Source organism: Pholis gunnellus, assembly GCF_910591455.1.
Source record: "Pholis gunnellus genome assembly, chromosome: 2".
In the NCBI taxonomy this organism is placed as follows: Eukaryota; Metazoa; Chordata; class Actinopteri; order Perciformes; family Pholidae; genus Pholis; species Pholis gunnellus.
Genome location: NC_136536.1, coordinates 21,029,196 through 21,048,391, shown reverse-complemented (window position 1 = coordinate 21,048,391; position 19,196 = coordinate 21,029,196). Strand labels below are relative to the sequence as shown.

The 19,196-nt window shown below is 44.9% G+C and overlaps 1 protein-coding gene across 1 annotated transcript in view; it reads left to right on the top strand.

Annotated features, from left to right (window-relative positions):
* The window catches only part of LOC306702715 (plexin-A1-like), a gene marked incomplete at its 5' end in the record, with an annotated part of 201,338 nt that overhangs the window by 114,976 nt on the left and 67,166 nt on the right, over positions 1–19,196 (top strand). The window contains 2 exons of the mRNA XM_079168369.1: positions 5,706–5,906; positions 16,014–16,110. Of these exons, the coding sequence (XP_079024495.1) occupies positions 5,706–5,906; positions 16,014–16,110 (298 nt within the window). The remainder of the gene's footprint in view (positions 1–5,705; positions 5,907–16,013; positions 16,111–19,196) is intronic.

Below are 19,196 nucleotides of genomic sequence, written 5' to 3'. Positions count from 1 at the left end.
CCCTCCGTTCTGAAATGGTTCATTGGACTGTAACGCTAATCCACGGGGACCCTCTACACTGCGGTGGCACTCGCACACATAGACAAACACACACGGGCTCCCTCATCCATCATACTCGGAGTCTGTCAGCGCCACAGCGAGTCGGCCTCATGGGTGACGGCCGGCAGCCAATCGGGGGCCCTCGCCTCGTCTCTGACATCACCGTAGTAGTGATGTCTCCATCCTGATAGAAAGTAATTAGAAGCGAGGGGGAGAGGAAAGTAAACGGATAATACGGTGATATGACGTTTTCATCTCTAACATACATGGTCGTTTTTTATTGCCAAAGCACCAGGACAATTCCAGTTCCTGAACATTACTCTCCCAACTCCACATATCATCTCGCCAGCCTGCCGTTTGTCCGTGTACATCATGTTCCAGCAGCCGGCGAAGAGCGGTGAATTGTGAGGGAAAGTGAGGCTGAGGGGGAGAGGAAAAGTGAATATGAAAATGCAGTAGAGCGTCCCATAGCCGCGGGCATCATCCCAGCTAAATAAACAGCAGAGCAGGTAGAAGGGCAGAGGGAGGGAGGGAGGATCAGATGAAAGAGGTGAGGGAGAGAGCGTTGAAGAGCGGACGAGAGGTATCTGTGGTTGAGTTGTAGGAAATGAACATGACCTCGGATACAACTGTTCCATCTAAAACCTTGTGCTTTTCATTGTACGGCAGTTTAAAGATTGACATCAGCCGAAGGTGACAAGATCCAACATCAGTGAGTGTCCATATCCCCAACCCTGCACTTCCGTAAAGTAATGAAAAGCTACATGTCGCACCTGCTTTAGACCGAACGGTTATTAGAGGGGAAAACTCACTTTACTGATTTGAATCTAAAGCTAAGCATTGCTGTTCAAATGTCTGTGTCAGAAATCAGCCCCTATTTACTGGACAGGTCTCTACATAAACTGTCCGAACGCATGCAGAATAGCACCCTCACAAATTCTACAATGGGGAAAAAAAGAAGAAAAAAAAAGTGGGAAAGAGTTGAATTCGTCACACAAAGCTAATACAAGTGTCATTGTAAAGCACACACCGTTGTTCCACCGTTCTTCCATTGAGAATCTCTCCATCTCTGTGTATGACATGCTGTACGCCTTTATTCACAGCAGGCCATTTTTACGAGAGCAGGTGAAGCGAATGCTGGAAACAATGGCTCCGTCCCATTTAACCGTTCCAATAAGCCATGCGCACGAGCCTGCATGTCCAATAGCTGGACCAGATGCATCATTGTTGTTATTGATTACAGCTGTGCCTCTCCTGCTACAGGGTAACCTGTGAAAAGAGATGCTCTCGAGATCTCAGTGTGCATAGTGGAATTTCCATTCCTCCAATGTGATCAAACTATAGTCACAAATCATAACAACAGGCATATAGTGTACATTTCTTTTCCAGTTTTCTTGTTCACAATGGCCACCATATAAATTGGGAATATTTCAATCAGCTCCAAAGAAAATAGTATCCCAGGGGCTCCGACACTGACCTGGAGATTTTACGATGGGAGTACGGCAGACGGACTCCTTACCTTCCCACCTTTGATCACAGTGTCTGTGTGTTTGGCCCCAAGGCTACTGTAAAACATTCCACAGGCTGAGGCTGCACTAGCTCACCGCACAGAGCCAGAGGGCAAGATTTAGCTTCGGCTCGGTGTGTGCGTAGCAGTCGGTGTGTGAGGATAGCCGCGCATGTCTTTGGTTTGTGTGTGTGTGTGTGTGCATATGCTGTGCATTTCAGAGCGAGATGTAACATAGTTTGTGTGTGTGTGTCTGTATTGCTCGTCTGGGAAATATTTAGTATATACGTATATATATATATATATCCCAACATGGGAGACATTATATATGTATACATATATAATGTCTCCCATGTTGCAGAGCTCCGTCCCTGCCTCGCTCTGTTGGGAACTTGACCTCCTCGACTCTCATCCCCCACTTTAATAAACACGTGTATGGCTCCCAAGACCTCGCCTCATCTCCTCCCCTCCTTCCCTCTCGCTTCACCTCTCCGCACCCTTCTTCTTTTATCCGTGTTTATCTCTGCTCGTCCCCGACTTGCACCGCAGTAAATTTATATCTCAACGAGGCATTTGTGTAGATGGTGTGTGCCGGCAGCAGCTGCTGGGGAAACTTCCAGCGGTCAGAACTGGTTAACTCTCATCCCCGGATAAAATAAAAGGTAAAAAAAAAAACAATGAGAGAGGAAGAGATAAAGAGAATGTTAAAAAAAGATCAAGTGAGTGCAAGAAAGAAAGAGGAGAGGAGCGAAAGCGAAGGGATTAGAGGAATCCCCTAGGTAAAAGAGATTGTTGTGTCTCATTGTGTAGAACTGAGCCGCTATCTGATGCAGACTCGGCTCTGACACCTGTCACCACTCCTAATGAAACAGCTCCCACAATCCTCTGCTCCCGTATCTTTTGTCTACTCCCTCCCTCCCTCTGCGTGCATGCGCGTGTGTCCCACTCGTTTCCCTTTATGTGTTTGCGCAAGTCTTTGTACTGTGTATATATACACATATATATATATATATATATATATGTATATATACATATACATGTAGGCCCGATGTAAGGAATGCCTTTGTATGTGTTGTGTGTTATCGTGTTCCTCAGAGGAATGTGACGCTGTGCTTTTTATCCCGACACTGATGCATCAGTAATAAGGAACAGACCTTAGGAGAGAGAGAGAGAAAGAGAGAGAGAGAGAGAGAGAGAGAGAGAGAGGGTGAGCCAGACAGGATTGCTATGCCACAATTGGAGCAGAGGCTTGAACCCAGTCTCTCCAACATTAACAACGATGAGCTACTAGCTACTTCATCGAGTATCTCTTTGCACACACACACACACACACACACACACACACACACACACACACACACACACACACACACACACACACGCTTTCCCTTTTCTTTCCTGGGCTTCTTTAGTCCTGTTTTCCATTTTATTAGAGGCTAGAAGCAGTTCATTAGCAGCCTGTCGCCATCTGTGAATACTTTAAACTTTAACAGTCAGCCTCACTAATTGACAATCTGCTTCACTGGGCTTCACTGGCATTGATTTGATCTCTTCTCTGTCTCTCTTCTCCTCAGTTCTTTCCTCCTCCTCCTCCTCCTGCTCTTACACAGCCACATTCACATCATGTAAAAATATGAGCTGCCAACTGGGGGAAAACCTGTTCATCCCGGCCTCCTACTGATCATTACAAGTAGCAGCGTTCACATTACCCAACAGTGGTCATAAAGTGGACTGAGAAAGTTGGCAGACATCGACTTAAAAAAGAAAAAAGCCAATCAATATTTGTTGTATTTAGTTTATGGGTAGTTTTAAAGGTGTATAAATATTTTCCACACTTTTTGGCCACTTGGGGGCACCAGAAGAAATCAAAAACGTTGACATATCACCTAATTATCGCCTCTCCTCGTTTGGGGACCGGCTAGCATATCGAGGTTTTGCTGAAAGCATCAAACTGCTGCAGCTGTAGAGATTAGGCTGACGAGGTGGAAACCACAACCATGAGCTAAAAGATATCAAAACCTCTGTACAGCCTTGCATTAATTGGGTCATTTGACCCATTGTTAATCAGTATTAATATTGCAGCAAACACCTATCTGCTATGTAAAGATATAGTGGAGTGACGTCTACCTCCCTCTCTGTGTGTTGTGTTGTATGAGCTTCACTGTGCTGTGTTTACACAACCGGACAGGCCGTGTGTGCATTTTAGTACATGTGAGTCTGCTGTGCCCAACTGGCCAGCTAATGGCCGCCGCTCTGCATTGCGCTCATACGGCGGTTCGTGCTGATAAAGCCCTCAGGTACTGTTTGCACTGTTGGCACAGTTAGCTGCTAGCCACTGGCTCAGCCGTCTACATGTTGAGAGCCATGTGGATTCAATTGCTATGCTCTGAATTCTGTTGTCATTATTAATTACATAACAGGATGATTTTCAGATTCTTTTTAAGAATGAACGACTCGTTAGTAAATGACTTCCCCACTTTATCCTGTTGTTTTCATTTTATCAAGTTTTTGTCCAAATATATTGAATTATAGAGAAAAAACACTGTTTAAAATCCCAGTGCGTTTGATTTGTCCACCTTTCACCTCCCCATGTGGCGTCAATGCTACCTGTCTGTGTCGGTGTGCAGAGGTGTGTCTCCTGGTGCCATTATGTCCAAACCTCTCTCTCTCTCTCTCTCTCTCTCTCTCTCGCCCCCCTCCACGTCTCCTCTGCCGTTCCCAGGCCCAATCTGCAAGTCATTACCGATGCTCCATTAGACAGCACCTCTGCACAGAGCAAACTCATATTGAGATCACCCTGCAGATCATGAGGGCTGCTGCTGCGGCTTGACTTTAGGTATTCACTCCTGATTAAATAGAATGCAGTTCCCACTGATTTATCATTGCAGATATAAACGTTTGCTATCCTAATAGGAGAATTATAGTCCGCTTAATGGCGCTTAAAGTGGAAAACGTCTTCATTTATATATTCTAGTTCGGTATGTATGATTGTTTAGAGCATCTCCAGAGGAATACCAAACACACATTAGTGGATACGACTTGTTAAGTGGTAATTACAGCCTCTATGATATTGCAAAGGCTTTTTGATCCACTTTCACCGTAGAAAATGTCTTAACTAGTCACCGCCTTTTAGTCAGACTTAATATACATTAACAAATAATAAGTTTTGTAACTTGAAACAATGAATAAAATGGCAAATTACTGACATTTAAATCTCTTGAAACAAGTATTTGTTCTTTCTTTTGGAAAGTTAATATGGGTGGATACATACATGTACATTTAACATCTGGAGGTAGATATTGTAGTATCAATGCCACACACAAACATATTACAATTACATCTAGTTTATTGACCCAGTTGAAAATCCGAATACATATTAATCCGAGAGCACGAGCAGCGACAACTCCATCTGACAACTTCCAACTTGTGTTTGACTTCGGGCTGGGAAAAACCCTCAGAGATTTCAATTACGTCCCTTCAATTAATACGGTGCGAAGCTACCGTTTCTCGCCAAAGTTTTATTGATTGAGGAGCAGCAGGAAGCCGCTGAATGGAAGCGCTGACCCCTCACTCATCTCCCTCTCTAATCCGCTAGACTGTAGCTGTTTCACAGTGCGGCGTGGTACGAATTAACACCGTCCGTGTTCCTCAAAGACGCCGCCTCAGGCTCTCATTTTTGTCCACGCAGAAAGAATTACAATGTCCTTTAGTGCATTCATTTAGGCAGCGACAAAAAAAACCATATTTAATATCCATAACAGCCTCAATAATGCTGGGAAGGGTTTTTATTCCAAAATGTCGTGTGCTCGTCTTTTGACTAGTAACTACTCCATTTAATATTCAGCGGTTCATAAATAGGACAAGAGTTGATCCTCAAGAGTGTTGATAATTTGGAGGTTTTAGGCTGCCTCGATCATCAAACGCGCTCCACCACGAGAACAAAAGGACGCTGGAATGCATCTAGAAGTACGTGGTTGGAAAGAAAATGATTCAAAGGTGATTGTGCACAGAATTAGTTCTGCAATGCCATTTCTAATACGCAACAAATTGTCAATTAGAATAAATAGACATTCTCTCCACTCAGACCTTCACCCCGCTTCGGTTTTCTCTTTTCCCAGACACGTCTCAATTCCTTTATTCCTATTTTTCTCATCTCCAGGAGTGCCCTCAGATCCTGCCCTCCACCCAGATCTACATGCCCGCCGGAGTCCTGAGGCCGATCACGCTGCTGGCCCAGAACCTGCCCCAGCCGCAGTCCGGACAGAGGAACTACGAGTGCATCTTCCACATCCAGGGCAGCACGCACAGCGTCCCGGCTCTGAGGTTCAACAGCACCAGCATACAGTGTCAGAAGACAACGGTAAGGCTTGAAACGAAAAGCACTTGACACATGCGAGTTTAGGTGCTGGCCGAGGGGGCTTGCTATTGGCTTTTTACCATCTCGGCTAATCCTGATCAAATGTCTCAACCACAGCAAAGTTGAATCTGTCAGCAGCAGCTCCATTCGGGACAGCCGCACCGGTCCACCCATTTGTAGGTTAGCTGCAGCGCGAGACAGAGAGACAAGCCGTGATGGACCGGTGCGGCAAAGACTTGAAACCGAGGCGCACGGCCACGGGGAGCGATGACGCCAAGCCGCTCTCTTTTCACCCCTGCCTCTTAGCCCTCCGTCAAGCTGTCACCGCTAATAGGGAGCGACCATTTCAGCAATGTTAATTTCCTCAGCTCCAATCAGGGCGTGAGGCAGAGGGAAAGGCAATTTAACGACGCCAATTATGACTTACTTAACGAGACGTATGATTAAAAGGCGAGCCGCAGCGCTCTTGCTCACGGTGATAAGTCCGACGGCAAGTCCTCGGGACTCAGCGATGATTCGCTGGTTGTGAACTCAACCCAGTCAAAGTGAAAGAATGAGTCGGCCTGATGTCGGATTGTGACACGTAAAGTAGTTCTGGGGCACATTATCGAAGTTGATTTTCCAGATCGTAATGATGGCTCCAACAGCTCTTTTGTGTTTTTGGAAAGGTCATTTGTGCATATTCAGTCAGTTGTGACTCTGTAATTGCTCCATGTAGCGAGTGTTCTTTTGAGATTTCTGACTTTTTGGGTTGCTATCAGGTTCTTGTCAGATTTGTCCTCAGTGACCTGACTACTTGAAAGCTTATTGAATACAGGGTGAGCTGCTAAAACAAACAACAAAGAAAACATAAATTGCTGCACTGCGAGTTGAACTAATTGCGCACACAATTCTTTTGGAGTTCTAGCTTTATTCACTTTCTCCATTTACCTTCAGCACGGTGAGATCCTTTCTCAGACGTCCATCACTGACATTAAAACACTTTGTGTTTCTAAAAAATATATATTGTAGATAAACCACACATCGCCTAAATACCACAGCTGTATGTTAGCTGTTTTGTTCAACCTCCGTTGCATTTTTAAGTTCTGAAAGCCTCCCGCAAACTGTATCGATACACACACATACACACACACATCCGTTCATTTCTTCATTCCCCTGTGGACTTGAATGTTTTGTAAAACCCCGGTGTTCTCTCTGCAGGAAGCAGGGAAAACAGTAAACGGGCCTCGACAACAACTTTGCAGCGGCTTATAAAGCTAGACATGGGGGGGGGGGCGTGCGAGTAGATCCATGTGGCGCTGTGAACGAGTGAGCCTCCGTCTCTCCACCCCTTCCCCATCAGGTGGGACTGTGATAGGATCCAATTAAGGGAGCTGTAGATAAAATGATGATGAATTGCAGCGCCGTGGTAGACTGACAGAAATACACACACACACACACATATGCTTGGCAAACCACTAAAACGGAAAAGAAGGAAGCAAAAAGACAAAGAAAGAGAAAGCGACAAAGAGAGGGGGTGAGGGAATTAGGAGCGACAATGCAACAAAGGGTGTGATGGAGGAAGTAGAAAGAGGGGAGAGGGAATGGGAAGAATGAAGAGAGGCAGAGGGGAGGAAGGAAAGGCTAAGCTCAGCAGGCAGACTTGGGGGGGAAACAAACAAACGAGGGAGAAAATGGAGGGAGAGAGAGAACGCGGACTGTAAAAGATGTGCATGTTTGAGAAAGTGACGCTGAAAGAAAAGAAAATCATGATCCGTGCAAAAGTGAAACTGCTGAGATTAACTAGAACCGCAGAGGGCGAAAGGACAGTTGGGACAATGGGGCCATTCTTTTCAGATATACCTATTTAGTTGCACGATGCACAAGTTAGCAACGAGGCACCCACGTTTCCACCCAACAACTGCTGCTCAAGACGCCCCTGAGCAAGGCACTTGAGAACACATACCGGTGCTTCTAAATGATGAAGCCCATGTGTGACCACGCAGCTAAAAAGAGAGCTTGAATTCTGCCAGTGTGACATTATTGTCGCAGAAAAATCTACATTGCCTGACCTACTCAGCTTCGACAAAAGATGAAGACTTGACTTGAAGTTCAGTGTGACGGATTACACGAATCGAGCAAGTTTCAAGATGGCTGTGTGAATGTTACACCAGACAGAAAAGAAGCACCCCACCAGTTTTACTCATTAAAGGTGCAATGGGGAAGAATTTCAGTTTGAAACATTCAAAAAATGAACCAACGTCATCAACAGAATGTGAAGAGGTTTGCAGCGTTGACGTTACATCAAAGACGTCCATGCATTCAGTTGCAGAGATATCTACTGAAATGAGCATGCTAGCCAGCTAGCCCCTGCCTGTCCTGCATGGTAATACCACTTATTCCGCAAGAGGGGATGGTGGGTCACTGTAGCCTCGAGACCGCCCTCAGTCCAACCAACATGAGAGGACGAAGAAGTAGAGCTGCCCCCGAGGGCTCGTCAATGATATATCCAGAGTGGCAGAAAGGAGGAAATGGTTGTGTTTTGGTTTCATCCTTGCCTCCACCAGGATTTATTTTGTTAGCGGTTAGCTTTAGCAATGAGTATTCAGCCAGCGCATTTGCGGAAGTAAACTGATGAAAGCAGAAATGCTCTTTTTTTCACAAAAATTAGTGCATTTATGCAGTTTTTTTTTAAGCACAACAAAACCTGCTAAAATAGGCTTTAGACTATATCCTCATACAACGGTTCGTATGATGTCCTACGATCAGTTACTTCTCATATTGTGTGCGTTTGCCTACGAAAGCCTGCATCACGTGTCAATTTCTGCTCGTTACATGCATACGGTCTTTTCAAAAGAAACTTCACAGGAAAGTTTCAGGCAACATAACCAACCTTAGTTTGGTTTAGGAATAGATCATCGCTGGGGTTAAAATAACTGCAGAAGTGCCGTTACTAAGGTACGCAAGTTACGTGACAAAAACATCAACATCAACTGCTCGCTTCAGACGGGGAACGAACTGCAGTCTCATGGGGGAAAGATCGCTGCTTGGTGGACAACATTTGTGGCTGAGATGACAAAAAGCCAAGAAAGGGGCGAAAACCTTTGTGTCCTCCCAGACATCTTGTTTCCAGCACTGCTGATCGTAGTTGGTGTCGATAAATTTGTCCCAGGGAGTGAATGTTGATTGTAACCTTTCCCACTAAGGGCAAAAAGCAGATGTTAATGGTTGTAAGTGGGGTTTTGGTCAAATGGGATAGGCGCTCCGAGTGAACCAAAATGGTAAAACCCAGAACAATAAGCTGAAAGATGCTAAAACGCTAACTAGCCCAGATGCAAATGTTTTCATAACCTTCCCTTTACGAGTAACTAGGTTCTTATCAATAATAATAACAGCTAAATGAAAGAGTTAACAAAGAGGATAAACACACAGGAGATCCGTCTCTGATTGAGAGCTTGTGTACTTGCTACCATTGTATTCAGTATTCTCAGTAGGGATCTGTGTGTATATGTATCACAGCTGGCTGTGACTGGGACAGTAGAGTGTAATAAATCACAGATAAAATTAGCCGGCAGTAGATGTACACTCATCCATTCCATCTTACTGTCTCTTTGTGCATTATTTAGCCCCTCGACAAACACTCAAACATTGAACTTGCACACTCAAATACACCAGGGACCCACAGTATGCATGGGCGCACACTGGGACGTTCAGAGGAGAACACACGCTGGCGCGCGCACACACACGCCGGTGGGATGCCTGCAAGCAGAGTGGCTACCTACTAGTTCGTACACGCGCACACACACACACACACACACACACATTCTCCCCAGGGGTTTGGAGGCACAACGTGAAGCAGACATATGGAGATTCTCCACATGATCTTCTTCCTAATCATGTGGAGCAGACGGAGACTGTAGCATCAGCAACAACCAGCAACCTGCTTTACATGATTTATTACGCTGACACACGTAGGCTATCAAGCACTGTGTGTGTGTGTGTGTGCGTGCATCTGTGTGTGTGCGTGTGTGTCTGCGTGTTTGTCTGTGTGTGTGTCTGCGGGTATGAACTTCCCACTGTAAGTCTGTGCTTCTGGTACCGGTTTTGAGCAGCACAGTACACTGTGGGAGGATGACGTGTTTGCGTGTTCACAGTCCACAAATTGGTCCAGACTTTGGTCAAGGCGAGACTTTTCCCAAACTTCTCAAATATTATACATATTGCAGTAATACAGTGTAACACAGGTACAGTACACACAAGCTCTTCTCCTACAAACTACGTTTGTATACCATGAATGTCTCTATGACGCCCATTTCTATAATGCATTACTTAAAAATACGTTATAATCTGCTTATAGCACTGAATAATTATATTTATCAGCACTCCGAACTATCCATAATGCTTCATAGCAATAATCTGAACACATTATAAAGTATTTTAAAGTATCATAATGATTGCTCACTGTTATTTAGCAAGGACCACAGTTTATTATAATTCCTGTTGTTGTATAACAATACAATCTTTATATAATGAATTATAATACACATGAAAAAAGCTAAACAATTTCAGTGAGTGATGAGTAATTACAAAGTATTATTATACTTGACCTTAGAAGTCAATATAAATTGCTTCATAAAGTGTTATGGTTCTTTTTATAAAGCATAATTGGATACTTATGAGTGCTCATAACTATAATCACACAGTGCTATAAGCAGATTATTTTAAGTATTAAGTGTTTTTAAAGGACAGGACTTCTGCTCTGTTGTTATCGGTGTACTATAGGCTACTACACCATACACTTCGTTAAGGCGTGGGAAAGATCCTTTTGATTCATTCTTGAAAACATCAATGCGCACTGCATGCTTCCAGTCAGCATCGACTTATTTGAACATTAAAATGAGACAACAGGCTTTCTCTAACCTAACCCAAGCACTCTGAGTTACCAAACATAACAATCAAACAAATACAATATGTCTGCGGTGAACACTTTGCAGATATGCTCAATACAAAGGTCTCCTGGTGACATCAGTAAAAAATGCAATCAGGGCAGAAAACCTTTCCTACAAACTAATCAGTGGCACACACACACACAGTGCACCAAGCGCCTCACTTGCATGCACATGCTCTATTATCATCCTATTACAGTAAATCAGTAAGAACATATAGCAGCAAAAGAGCACACACACTCGCTACAGACAGCTGAGGAAGAAAGAGAGAGACGAGCAGAGCAACTAAAGCAAAGTGAATTTAAAACAAAGTCATTTTCATGTTAAGCTAAGCGGTGGGCAGATTTCTCCAAATTTGGCACAAACGTCCACCTGGACTCAAGGATGTAAACTGCAACATGGCTGTGAGCTGAGGAAATAAACAGCAGGGCAGCAACTCTAGTTTAATTAGTTGAACATTGTTGTTTCTTCATTTCGTGCGAAAACAAATTGGCATTAAACACGTGCAAAATAGTTTGAACTGAATGGAATTGTGTGTGTGTGTGAGCAGTGTATTTTTAACACACACTCAGGTATCCTTCAACATGACTAATTACATGCGGGTGACCTGCACACACATATGTGCACCTCTCGTTTCTTCTTACCTTCTCCCCCTCCTCACCAGCCAGCTGCTCTGTTTTGTTAACATCGGCAGTTTTCAGTCCGTCAGACGCTATCTCACACACATACACACACACACACACACACACACACACACACACACGGGCCATATCTATTCATACAATCCATGGGGACACGCGATCCATGGAGACGATTCATGTTGCGAGAGAATAAACGAGTGCGGGAGCAGATAACGAATGAACCCGAGCCAGGCTGGTGTGTTACTGTAATGAGGCCAGGGACGGCTTTGTGCTCACCTTGTAGTTTTTTTACACCTCCTCCCCTCCCTCTCCTTTTTTTTTTTTGTCTCCCCGTGTCACCTCGCCTCCCTCGCCTCCCTTTGTCCCCCCCCCCCCCCCCCCCCCCCCCCCGTTGTCCCTGTACCTCTCTCCTCCCTCATCGCCTCCTCGTTTATTCTCTTCTTCCTCCCCCTGTGCTCTACTCCTTTCTCTCCCTCTTTCTGTCTCCCCTCTCTTCATCTCATTGCCTCTCCTCTCTTTCCCCTCCTCTAGTCTCCTCTCCCTCTTTCCCCAACTTTCACTCCTCTCACTTCCCACTTATCTGCTCTCTAGCTGTCCTCCACTTGCATCCACCCAACTTTTCTCTACCGTATCCTCCCCCTTTTCCCTCCTACCCTTCCCTCTACCTAACTTCCTCTTTTCCTCGCCTCTCTCTTCCCTGGGGGGGTGGGGGGCTTCACTATGAGTTGGCTCAGGTAGATTAATTACATGCAGCGACATGGAGAAGCTGGCCAGAGGCTTCAGTAATGAGTCTGATTACTCATCTCCAGCAGCTCTGGGCGCTCAGGGGAGGGAAGTCAGGACGGCAGGCCAGCAGAGAGGCCGCTCAGCAGGGGGGGAGGGGGCGACTTTTACCCACAGGGTTCCACCAATACAGAGTTTTTAACAGCAATGGTGCCACTGCTTTCTTTCAGTTCAGAGCTCTGCAAGGAGTCAGTGACATGCCGAATAGTCAATAGCTGGTCAATGAGAAAAAACATTGACCCAAGAGAGTGTTTGCACCAGAGGCTGTGTGTGTGTGTGTCTTAAATACCTGATCACATGTATGTTCATAGCTGTAATCGATCGAGGTGCAGGCCTAAAACCCAAACATCTTCACCAGCACCCCGGGAGGAACGCCTACGGAAGAAAGTCCCACGGTGGCTAAAGAGATATACCCAGGGACAAAAGAAAACATAATTAGATGCAGGAAATGTGGGGAAACATGAGCATGGATAATAAATCACACAAACAATAGACAGCAACAGTTTCTCATTAAGCCCAAAAAAGATGATTTAAGGTGTCCGGTTGCTTTCAGCCAGTGAGTCAAAGCAACAGTGAGCTGAAACTGCAAAGGATTTGTCGAATGAAGTAAATATATTTTTATGGGGTCAGACAAATAAATGCTCATTAGTTACAGTTAGATAACATGTCAGTGTATTGGTTGAACCCTATGGAGCTCCAGAGATACAGGAAGTACAGCACATCATAGTCATACTGCACTTTCACACACATGGCCAGAGAACGTCTGGAAGTAAAAATGTTAAGAAAGCGCAGTACACGTGAGAAATACGCCTTGAATCCTGTTTTAAAACAAGCTTTTTAATGTGTATGTCTTTTTAGCGATCCGTTTACTGTATTAAATGCATTTAAACGCTTTTGTTTCAGCATACCCACTTCTCAATTCAGTCTGAGTTAGTCCTCACTTGATATTCAAAAACAGATCCTTCAAAATGTCGCCATTTGGTAAAGACAGCTTCAAGTAGAGGTAATGGCTTCAGCCCTGTCCCATAATTAGATGTACTTTCATGCCACACTTCATGTTTTCTAAAGGTGACTGTCTAACCGAGACTTCCTTCCATCAAAAAAACTGCAAGCATACTTCCATTGAGAAGACGCATTGTCCGCGCTAACTGAACCCCGAAGTCGTGGCAAAGTGACGTCGGGTGCCACCCGTACTTCGAAATCTCATTAGGCAAGAATCTTCAAAATTCAGAGGTCAGACTAGAGTAATAACCGGTGCCTGACGAGACCAGTGTGATGCATTATTAAAGTGTCGGCTTAAAGAGACGCTCCCCCGATGTGGCTTTAATACTTTTTAGATGAGGTTCTAGCCAGCGACATGGCTGTAGATGTCAAGCGCGGTGGGGCCACGTTGTAATATCCCAATGTTTGAGGGATTCTTCGACATGCATGGAATTTCCTACGGACATTCCTGAACCCCAAACGATGAAGCCAATGGACTCTGGTGATCTCTTGACTTTTCATCGAGCGCCACCATGAGGTTGACATTTCTGTTTTCGAGGGAAATGTCTTTACTACTGTTGGATTGATTGCCTTAAAAGTTTGTGTACACTTACACTTTCCAAATTAGGACCAATTGTAATAACCTTTTTGATTATGCAGACTTTACATCAAGCTGCAGCTTTTTTTTGCGTTTTCGTGCTGATTGGTAAATTGCTACCACGCAGAACTAAGACACTGTAAACGTTGTCATTGTGAGAATGTTAGTTTGACTGTAGACTCTTAGTCTTGTTAATTTACATCTCCTTTTTTATAACGACTAAAACAAGATCAAACTGGGATCTTATAGAAAAGTTTTACACATCGCAAGTTCCATGTCACACCTCAGTGTCTTGTGTGCTCTCCTGACGTTCTTTCTCCTTCTGCTGCCTCTCCTCTCCTGAGTCCCTTTCCGTGTGTCCTCCTTATTTTTCAGCATTAAACCGGCCCTAAAACTCGTCTTTTAACTCCAAAGTGTCCCCCAAGTGTCAGTGGGCGATTGCTCAGCGTGACCGGGCAGCGCCGGTGTCACAGTGTGGTTTTGGGTCGGCGCTTCAAACCATGTGACGGCATGAATAAAGCATGATGTGGCGAGCAGCAGGGTGGGGGGGGGGGGGGGGACTGACGAGAGAACAAGCTCACCCAGTGTCTTGGTGACGGCAAACAAGTCAGAACCCTTAAAGTTTAATGGGGGCCACGCCGCAGAGAGAGGAGTGTGTGTGTGTGTGTGTGTGTGTGTGTGGGGAGAGCCTGTGGTTTCACTGGGGCTGGGAGCTGCCGTACACAGGCCTATAAACAGTGGGGCGTAATGGTGATGCTAATAAAGTCAGCAGCCTACCTCATGTGTGATGGATCAGGGTCACGCTCAACTAGTGGGTAGGGAATAAGCCCGTTCAGCTTTTCCTTTGTGGCAAAAAGAGTGTTTTGGTTGAATCCCCGTGCTGCTGACCTCCCAGAATCCTGTGGTTCCAACGGTCTGTGCTCCACTCAGCTCCTGAACAGTCTCAATAGAGATCCAGACTTCCCACATTCCTCCCTCTGTGGCCGCTTACAATGTCTCCTATTTTTCTTTTGCCCCACTTGTTTGTGCTCTTGTCTTTCTTCTGTTCACCCCCTTTATTTCATGGCCTTCTCCCCGAGGCCTCCTCAAGGCTTGAACTGAACCCGTTACTGATCTGAAATAACGGCGCGTCTTTGCTTTGATAACGGTTAACATCTATATCAGTAGCGTATCTGCTTTGCTGGTATACAGGCAACCCGTGCCATCAGCAGCGGCTTTACAGGATCCATGTCTGCAAATCTGTGTTACAGCCTTGCAAAAGAAGCGATAAAGATTATTGCTGCTGCCATTAATGTTTTGGTGGTTTCACGGTTTGATTTTTTTTTTGTTACCTGAAGGCCACCGTAGTTCTCCCAGGAGGGCTGAGCGGAACTTTTGGCTTCAATCTGCAACGTCACCGCTATTTGCCACCGTTAAATCCGACACGTTGCGTCTATAACTGGTGTGCGGGAATACAACAACAGCCCGACTTTATCTACACACATAACAACATCCTCAGGTATGAATATGGGATTCACACACACTGATATGTTTGGTATTTGAGTCATGGTAATAAATCAGAGAAGAGTGGAGGAAAGTTTTGACCGCATTATAAGTGTGTGTGTGTGTGTGTGTGTGTTTGTGCGCGTGTCTCAGGCCCCATTGCCCATATGGGATGGTCGAGTCCCGTCTATCAAATCCAGTGTGTCAGGGAGCAAATTGGAAATGCCAATTTCACTTTACGCTGCTCCGCATCTTATCTCTCGCTCACCCTCATGCCACCACTTAGCTCATGCGTAAATGAATAAGGTCCTCTCACACGTCTCCCACTGTCTGATTCCCGTCCGCTTTCACCTCTCTGACCGCTTCTCCTCCTCCTCCTCCTGCTCCCCTTCTTCCTCCTATCTCATCTTCTCTCCCTCCACCCCGCCTCACCTCCTCTCCTTCCTCCCTTCCCCCGTCCCCGTCTCCCTTCACCCATGCCCGTACAGCTGTAACCCATCTGTTATTTCTCTGTGTGTATTTCTTGAAAAAAAACGTCTGTTGTGGCGAATACGAATTTGCGCATGCTCGTCTGCGATGAGCAAGTCGGTGGCGAGTCACTTTGCAAAAGATACGATACCTCACGCAATTCCCAGTGTGCATCGGATCCATTATCAATTAACGTTTCCTCACACCGACTCTCTGTTTCTCTGTGTCTCAGTACGACTACGAGGGCGGTGACATCAGTGACCTACCGGTCGACCTCTCCGTGGTGTGGAATGGAAACTTCGTGATCGACAACCCGTTCAACATTCAAGGTAGAGCTTTTTCTCTCTCTCTCTCTCTCTCTCTCTCTCTCTCTCGCTCACAGACACAAACTCCTGATTACTTTTTTGACTTTTTTTTCCTTACCACCTTTGCTTTCTTTCAAATTAACAGTTTACAGAAGTTTCTGTTCATCAAACAAATCTCTCTCTCTCTCTCTCTCTCTCTGTCTCTCTCTCACACTGTCATTTCGGTGGAGAAAAAAAATCATAATAATTTGAATCGACCCCGTTTGTTTATCTGTATGTAATGATTTTCTGCGAAGCAACAACGGCTTGTGCATTTACCCCCTCTTCATCAGAAATCTGTAATTTCATTTTTGACAGCCATCAGGGAGAGAGGTGAAAGTGTACCATCCGTTTGAAAAACAAAAAACACAATACTTCTTGTCTCGGGGATGAGAGAGAGGCAGAGGGAGTGATTGATGGACGGCGATGATAACAAACAAACATCCAACGAGGAAATGAATAGGGATGGATGTTAGAGGGGAAGATAAACAAATGGCGAAACCAATTGGCAGAAGAAGGGAAGAACGCTGGATGACAGGTTGATAAATGCAGCATGTAATGGGGAGGGGGGGGGGGGTTTGAATACAGGGATTGATAAAGAAGAACAGAAAGCGACACGGAAGGATGGCATTTATTATTTTTAATCGCTATTTGTGCATGAAGTGGAAAACAATTACCAATTCTAAATTCTTTATCAAGTGTAATATATTGGGTGGTGGAGGCTAATGATTTTAGACGTCCCATTGCACAAGATAATGTGAGTCTTGCTCTCGAGTGTGTCGTACAGTGTTTTGCTCGGGATTTGCAAGTCCGGAGTCTGATTAACTCAAACCCTTCCTACTGTATTCTCTTCTGGTTTTCTTGCTGTTCCGTTCACCGTTCGTTTCAGTGCATGTTTTAATCTCTCTTTGTGTTCCATGTGACCTCGTTTTGATGAATGTCAGACGTGCACTTCTTTTCTTTTTTTTTTCTTTTTTTTAGCAGATTGCTTGGAAATTAGTCGCTTATCGGTCACGGCCCAATTCTCCTCCCTGTGTTATTTTGTTTGAAATGTGCTCCTTTTTTAATATTTTCAGTCTGTCCGTGCTGAGAGATCCCGTCTGGGGATTAAAGTCCTGAGTTTAGCTCGCGCTGAGAAACATTGTAGCGGCCACGACAAAACAAATAATCACATTTATGTGCAATCAAGTAGATGGACTGTCGTTTTCAACTGCACGGTGAATGACTTTTCCCTAATCAGAAAAGCACTCACCTGATCAATACAGGCCTGTATTTATATGGATCAGTACGATATTAGCATCTGTTTTGTGAGTCAAGTAATTCTGTACATTACGTTTTAGACAGAAACATTTATAAAATAAATACACATTATATACTACTGTTAATACTTTGAAAAAGTGTTCTGCTCAATATGTCGTTCCTCCAAACTAAGTAGCACTTTGTCTTTCGAGGAGCCTTTCATAATAAAGTGTGACGACGTCATGCGGTTAAATTATTGAGGGTGCCTTCATTCTTCATGTGCTCTGTTTGGTTTGGTTCCTTAACGCTGATGTAACCTCAAACAACCGGACAGAGATTGTTTGGGTTCCCAGTCCGCTCCAAAGTAAACTGTAGCAACTACTTGTTGCTGTCAACTTGTCTTCTTCCTGCTCACCATGCGGCGCTGACGATGCATGATGACAATCACCCACACTGTCCTATAAAGTAGTGACTTGTAGCGCCAGCATCATTTTGTTAATAGTCCAACACTTTTGCTCATGTCCAAAATCCTGCATTGCCATCAGGCTCAGCTGTACTCTGCAAGACATCAGCACTGTTAATCCCCTGACAATTTTCTGGCGCGGACGGCGGCGCGGACAAGTCGGCACTCTCAAAGATTTTTCTCCGCCCAGCCACGTCTTAAGTGGTTAGCAAACGTTGGATATGCACGGACAGGCGCAAACCTATCGCAAGGAACCCTCGAGGGAAAAAGTTCACATTATTGTTTCTCCAAATCCTCAAATTTCCTCCCAAGCTCACTGTTGATATTTTGGAAATAAACACAGTTCACAGTTGAGGTAAAATCCCTGAGCTGGTGAGGAATTTAGGGGATTTTGCTCCCTAAATATGGAGAGTTTTTTTTTTTTTGACATCTCAAAGATCATAGTGTGAAACGTGGCTTAAGAATGCATCTTGGCAGTGCAGATGCTTGTATCTGGATACATTAGAATTAAACTAAACTAAAGGCTTTTGGGTTGTTGTTGCTTTACTGCAGAGTTAGCCAGCAAACTCCTGAAACGAGTGAGTGCTTTGAATGTGACAGCAGTGGCGTTGAGAGTTTGGGAGTGTGAAATCCAATGATCTTAGAGGCGCCGTGTGCGAACTTGACAAGTATGTTCCTGTTGTTCAGAATATGAGCAAGCAATGCTCGCTGTGCCACTTTTCTAGGTGGCAGAGAATTTGTGCGGGCAGCACCCAAAGCCAAAGACCGACTTAGACTGAAGTTTGAATCAACAACCCTATCAAACCCCCCTTAGATATATTATGAGATTTGTGCTAAAGCCTTAAAGAATACCTATTAGGATTGACTTCAATACGATGCTTAGTGTTAAAGAAAACACACATTATAAAACCATCCTCACTCATACAAATCTCATAAAGACCGTCTCCTCCTTTCTTCCCTCTCCATCCCTTATTAATCCCTCTCGGCTCCATCCCCGTCTTTCTCTCTCTGAGTCGGAGCCGTATTATCCGTCTGAGGCAGAGCCGCCCGGCGCTGGCCCGGCTTTGCCCCGGTGTAAAGTGGAGATGTTAATGTTAATTAAATCATTCATTTGGTTCAGATTAATTAGCGCCGCAGCTACTTTTAAGCTGAGCCGTGGCTAATCAGATTAGGCCCGAGCGGAGGGCCGAGGCGGGCAGATGGATACGTGAGAAGCTGGCTTTGAAGTCCGGCCGCCTGCTGTCTGCTGATGAGGAGGAGGAGGAGGAGGAGGAGGAGGAGGAGGAGATTCCTCCATGCTCTGTAGCTTTTTTCCTTTTCTTTTTTTTTGTTGTTTGTGTTTCCACCTCAGTTCATTTCAAATCTGTTT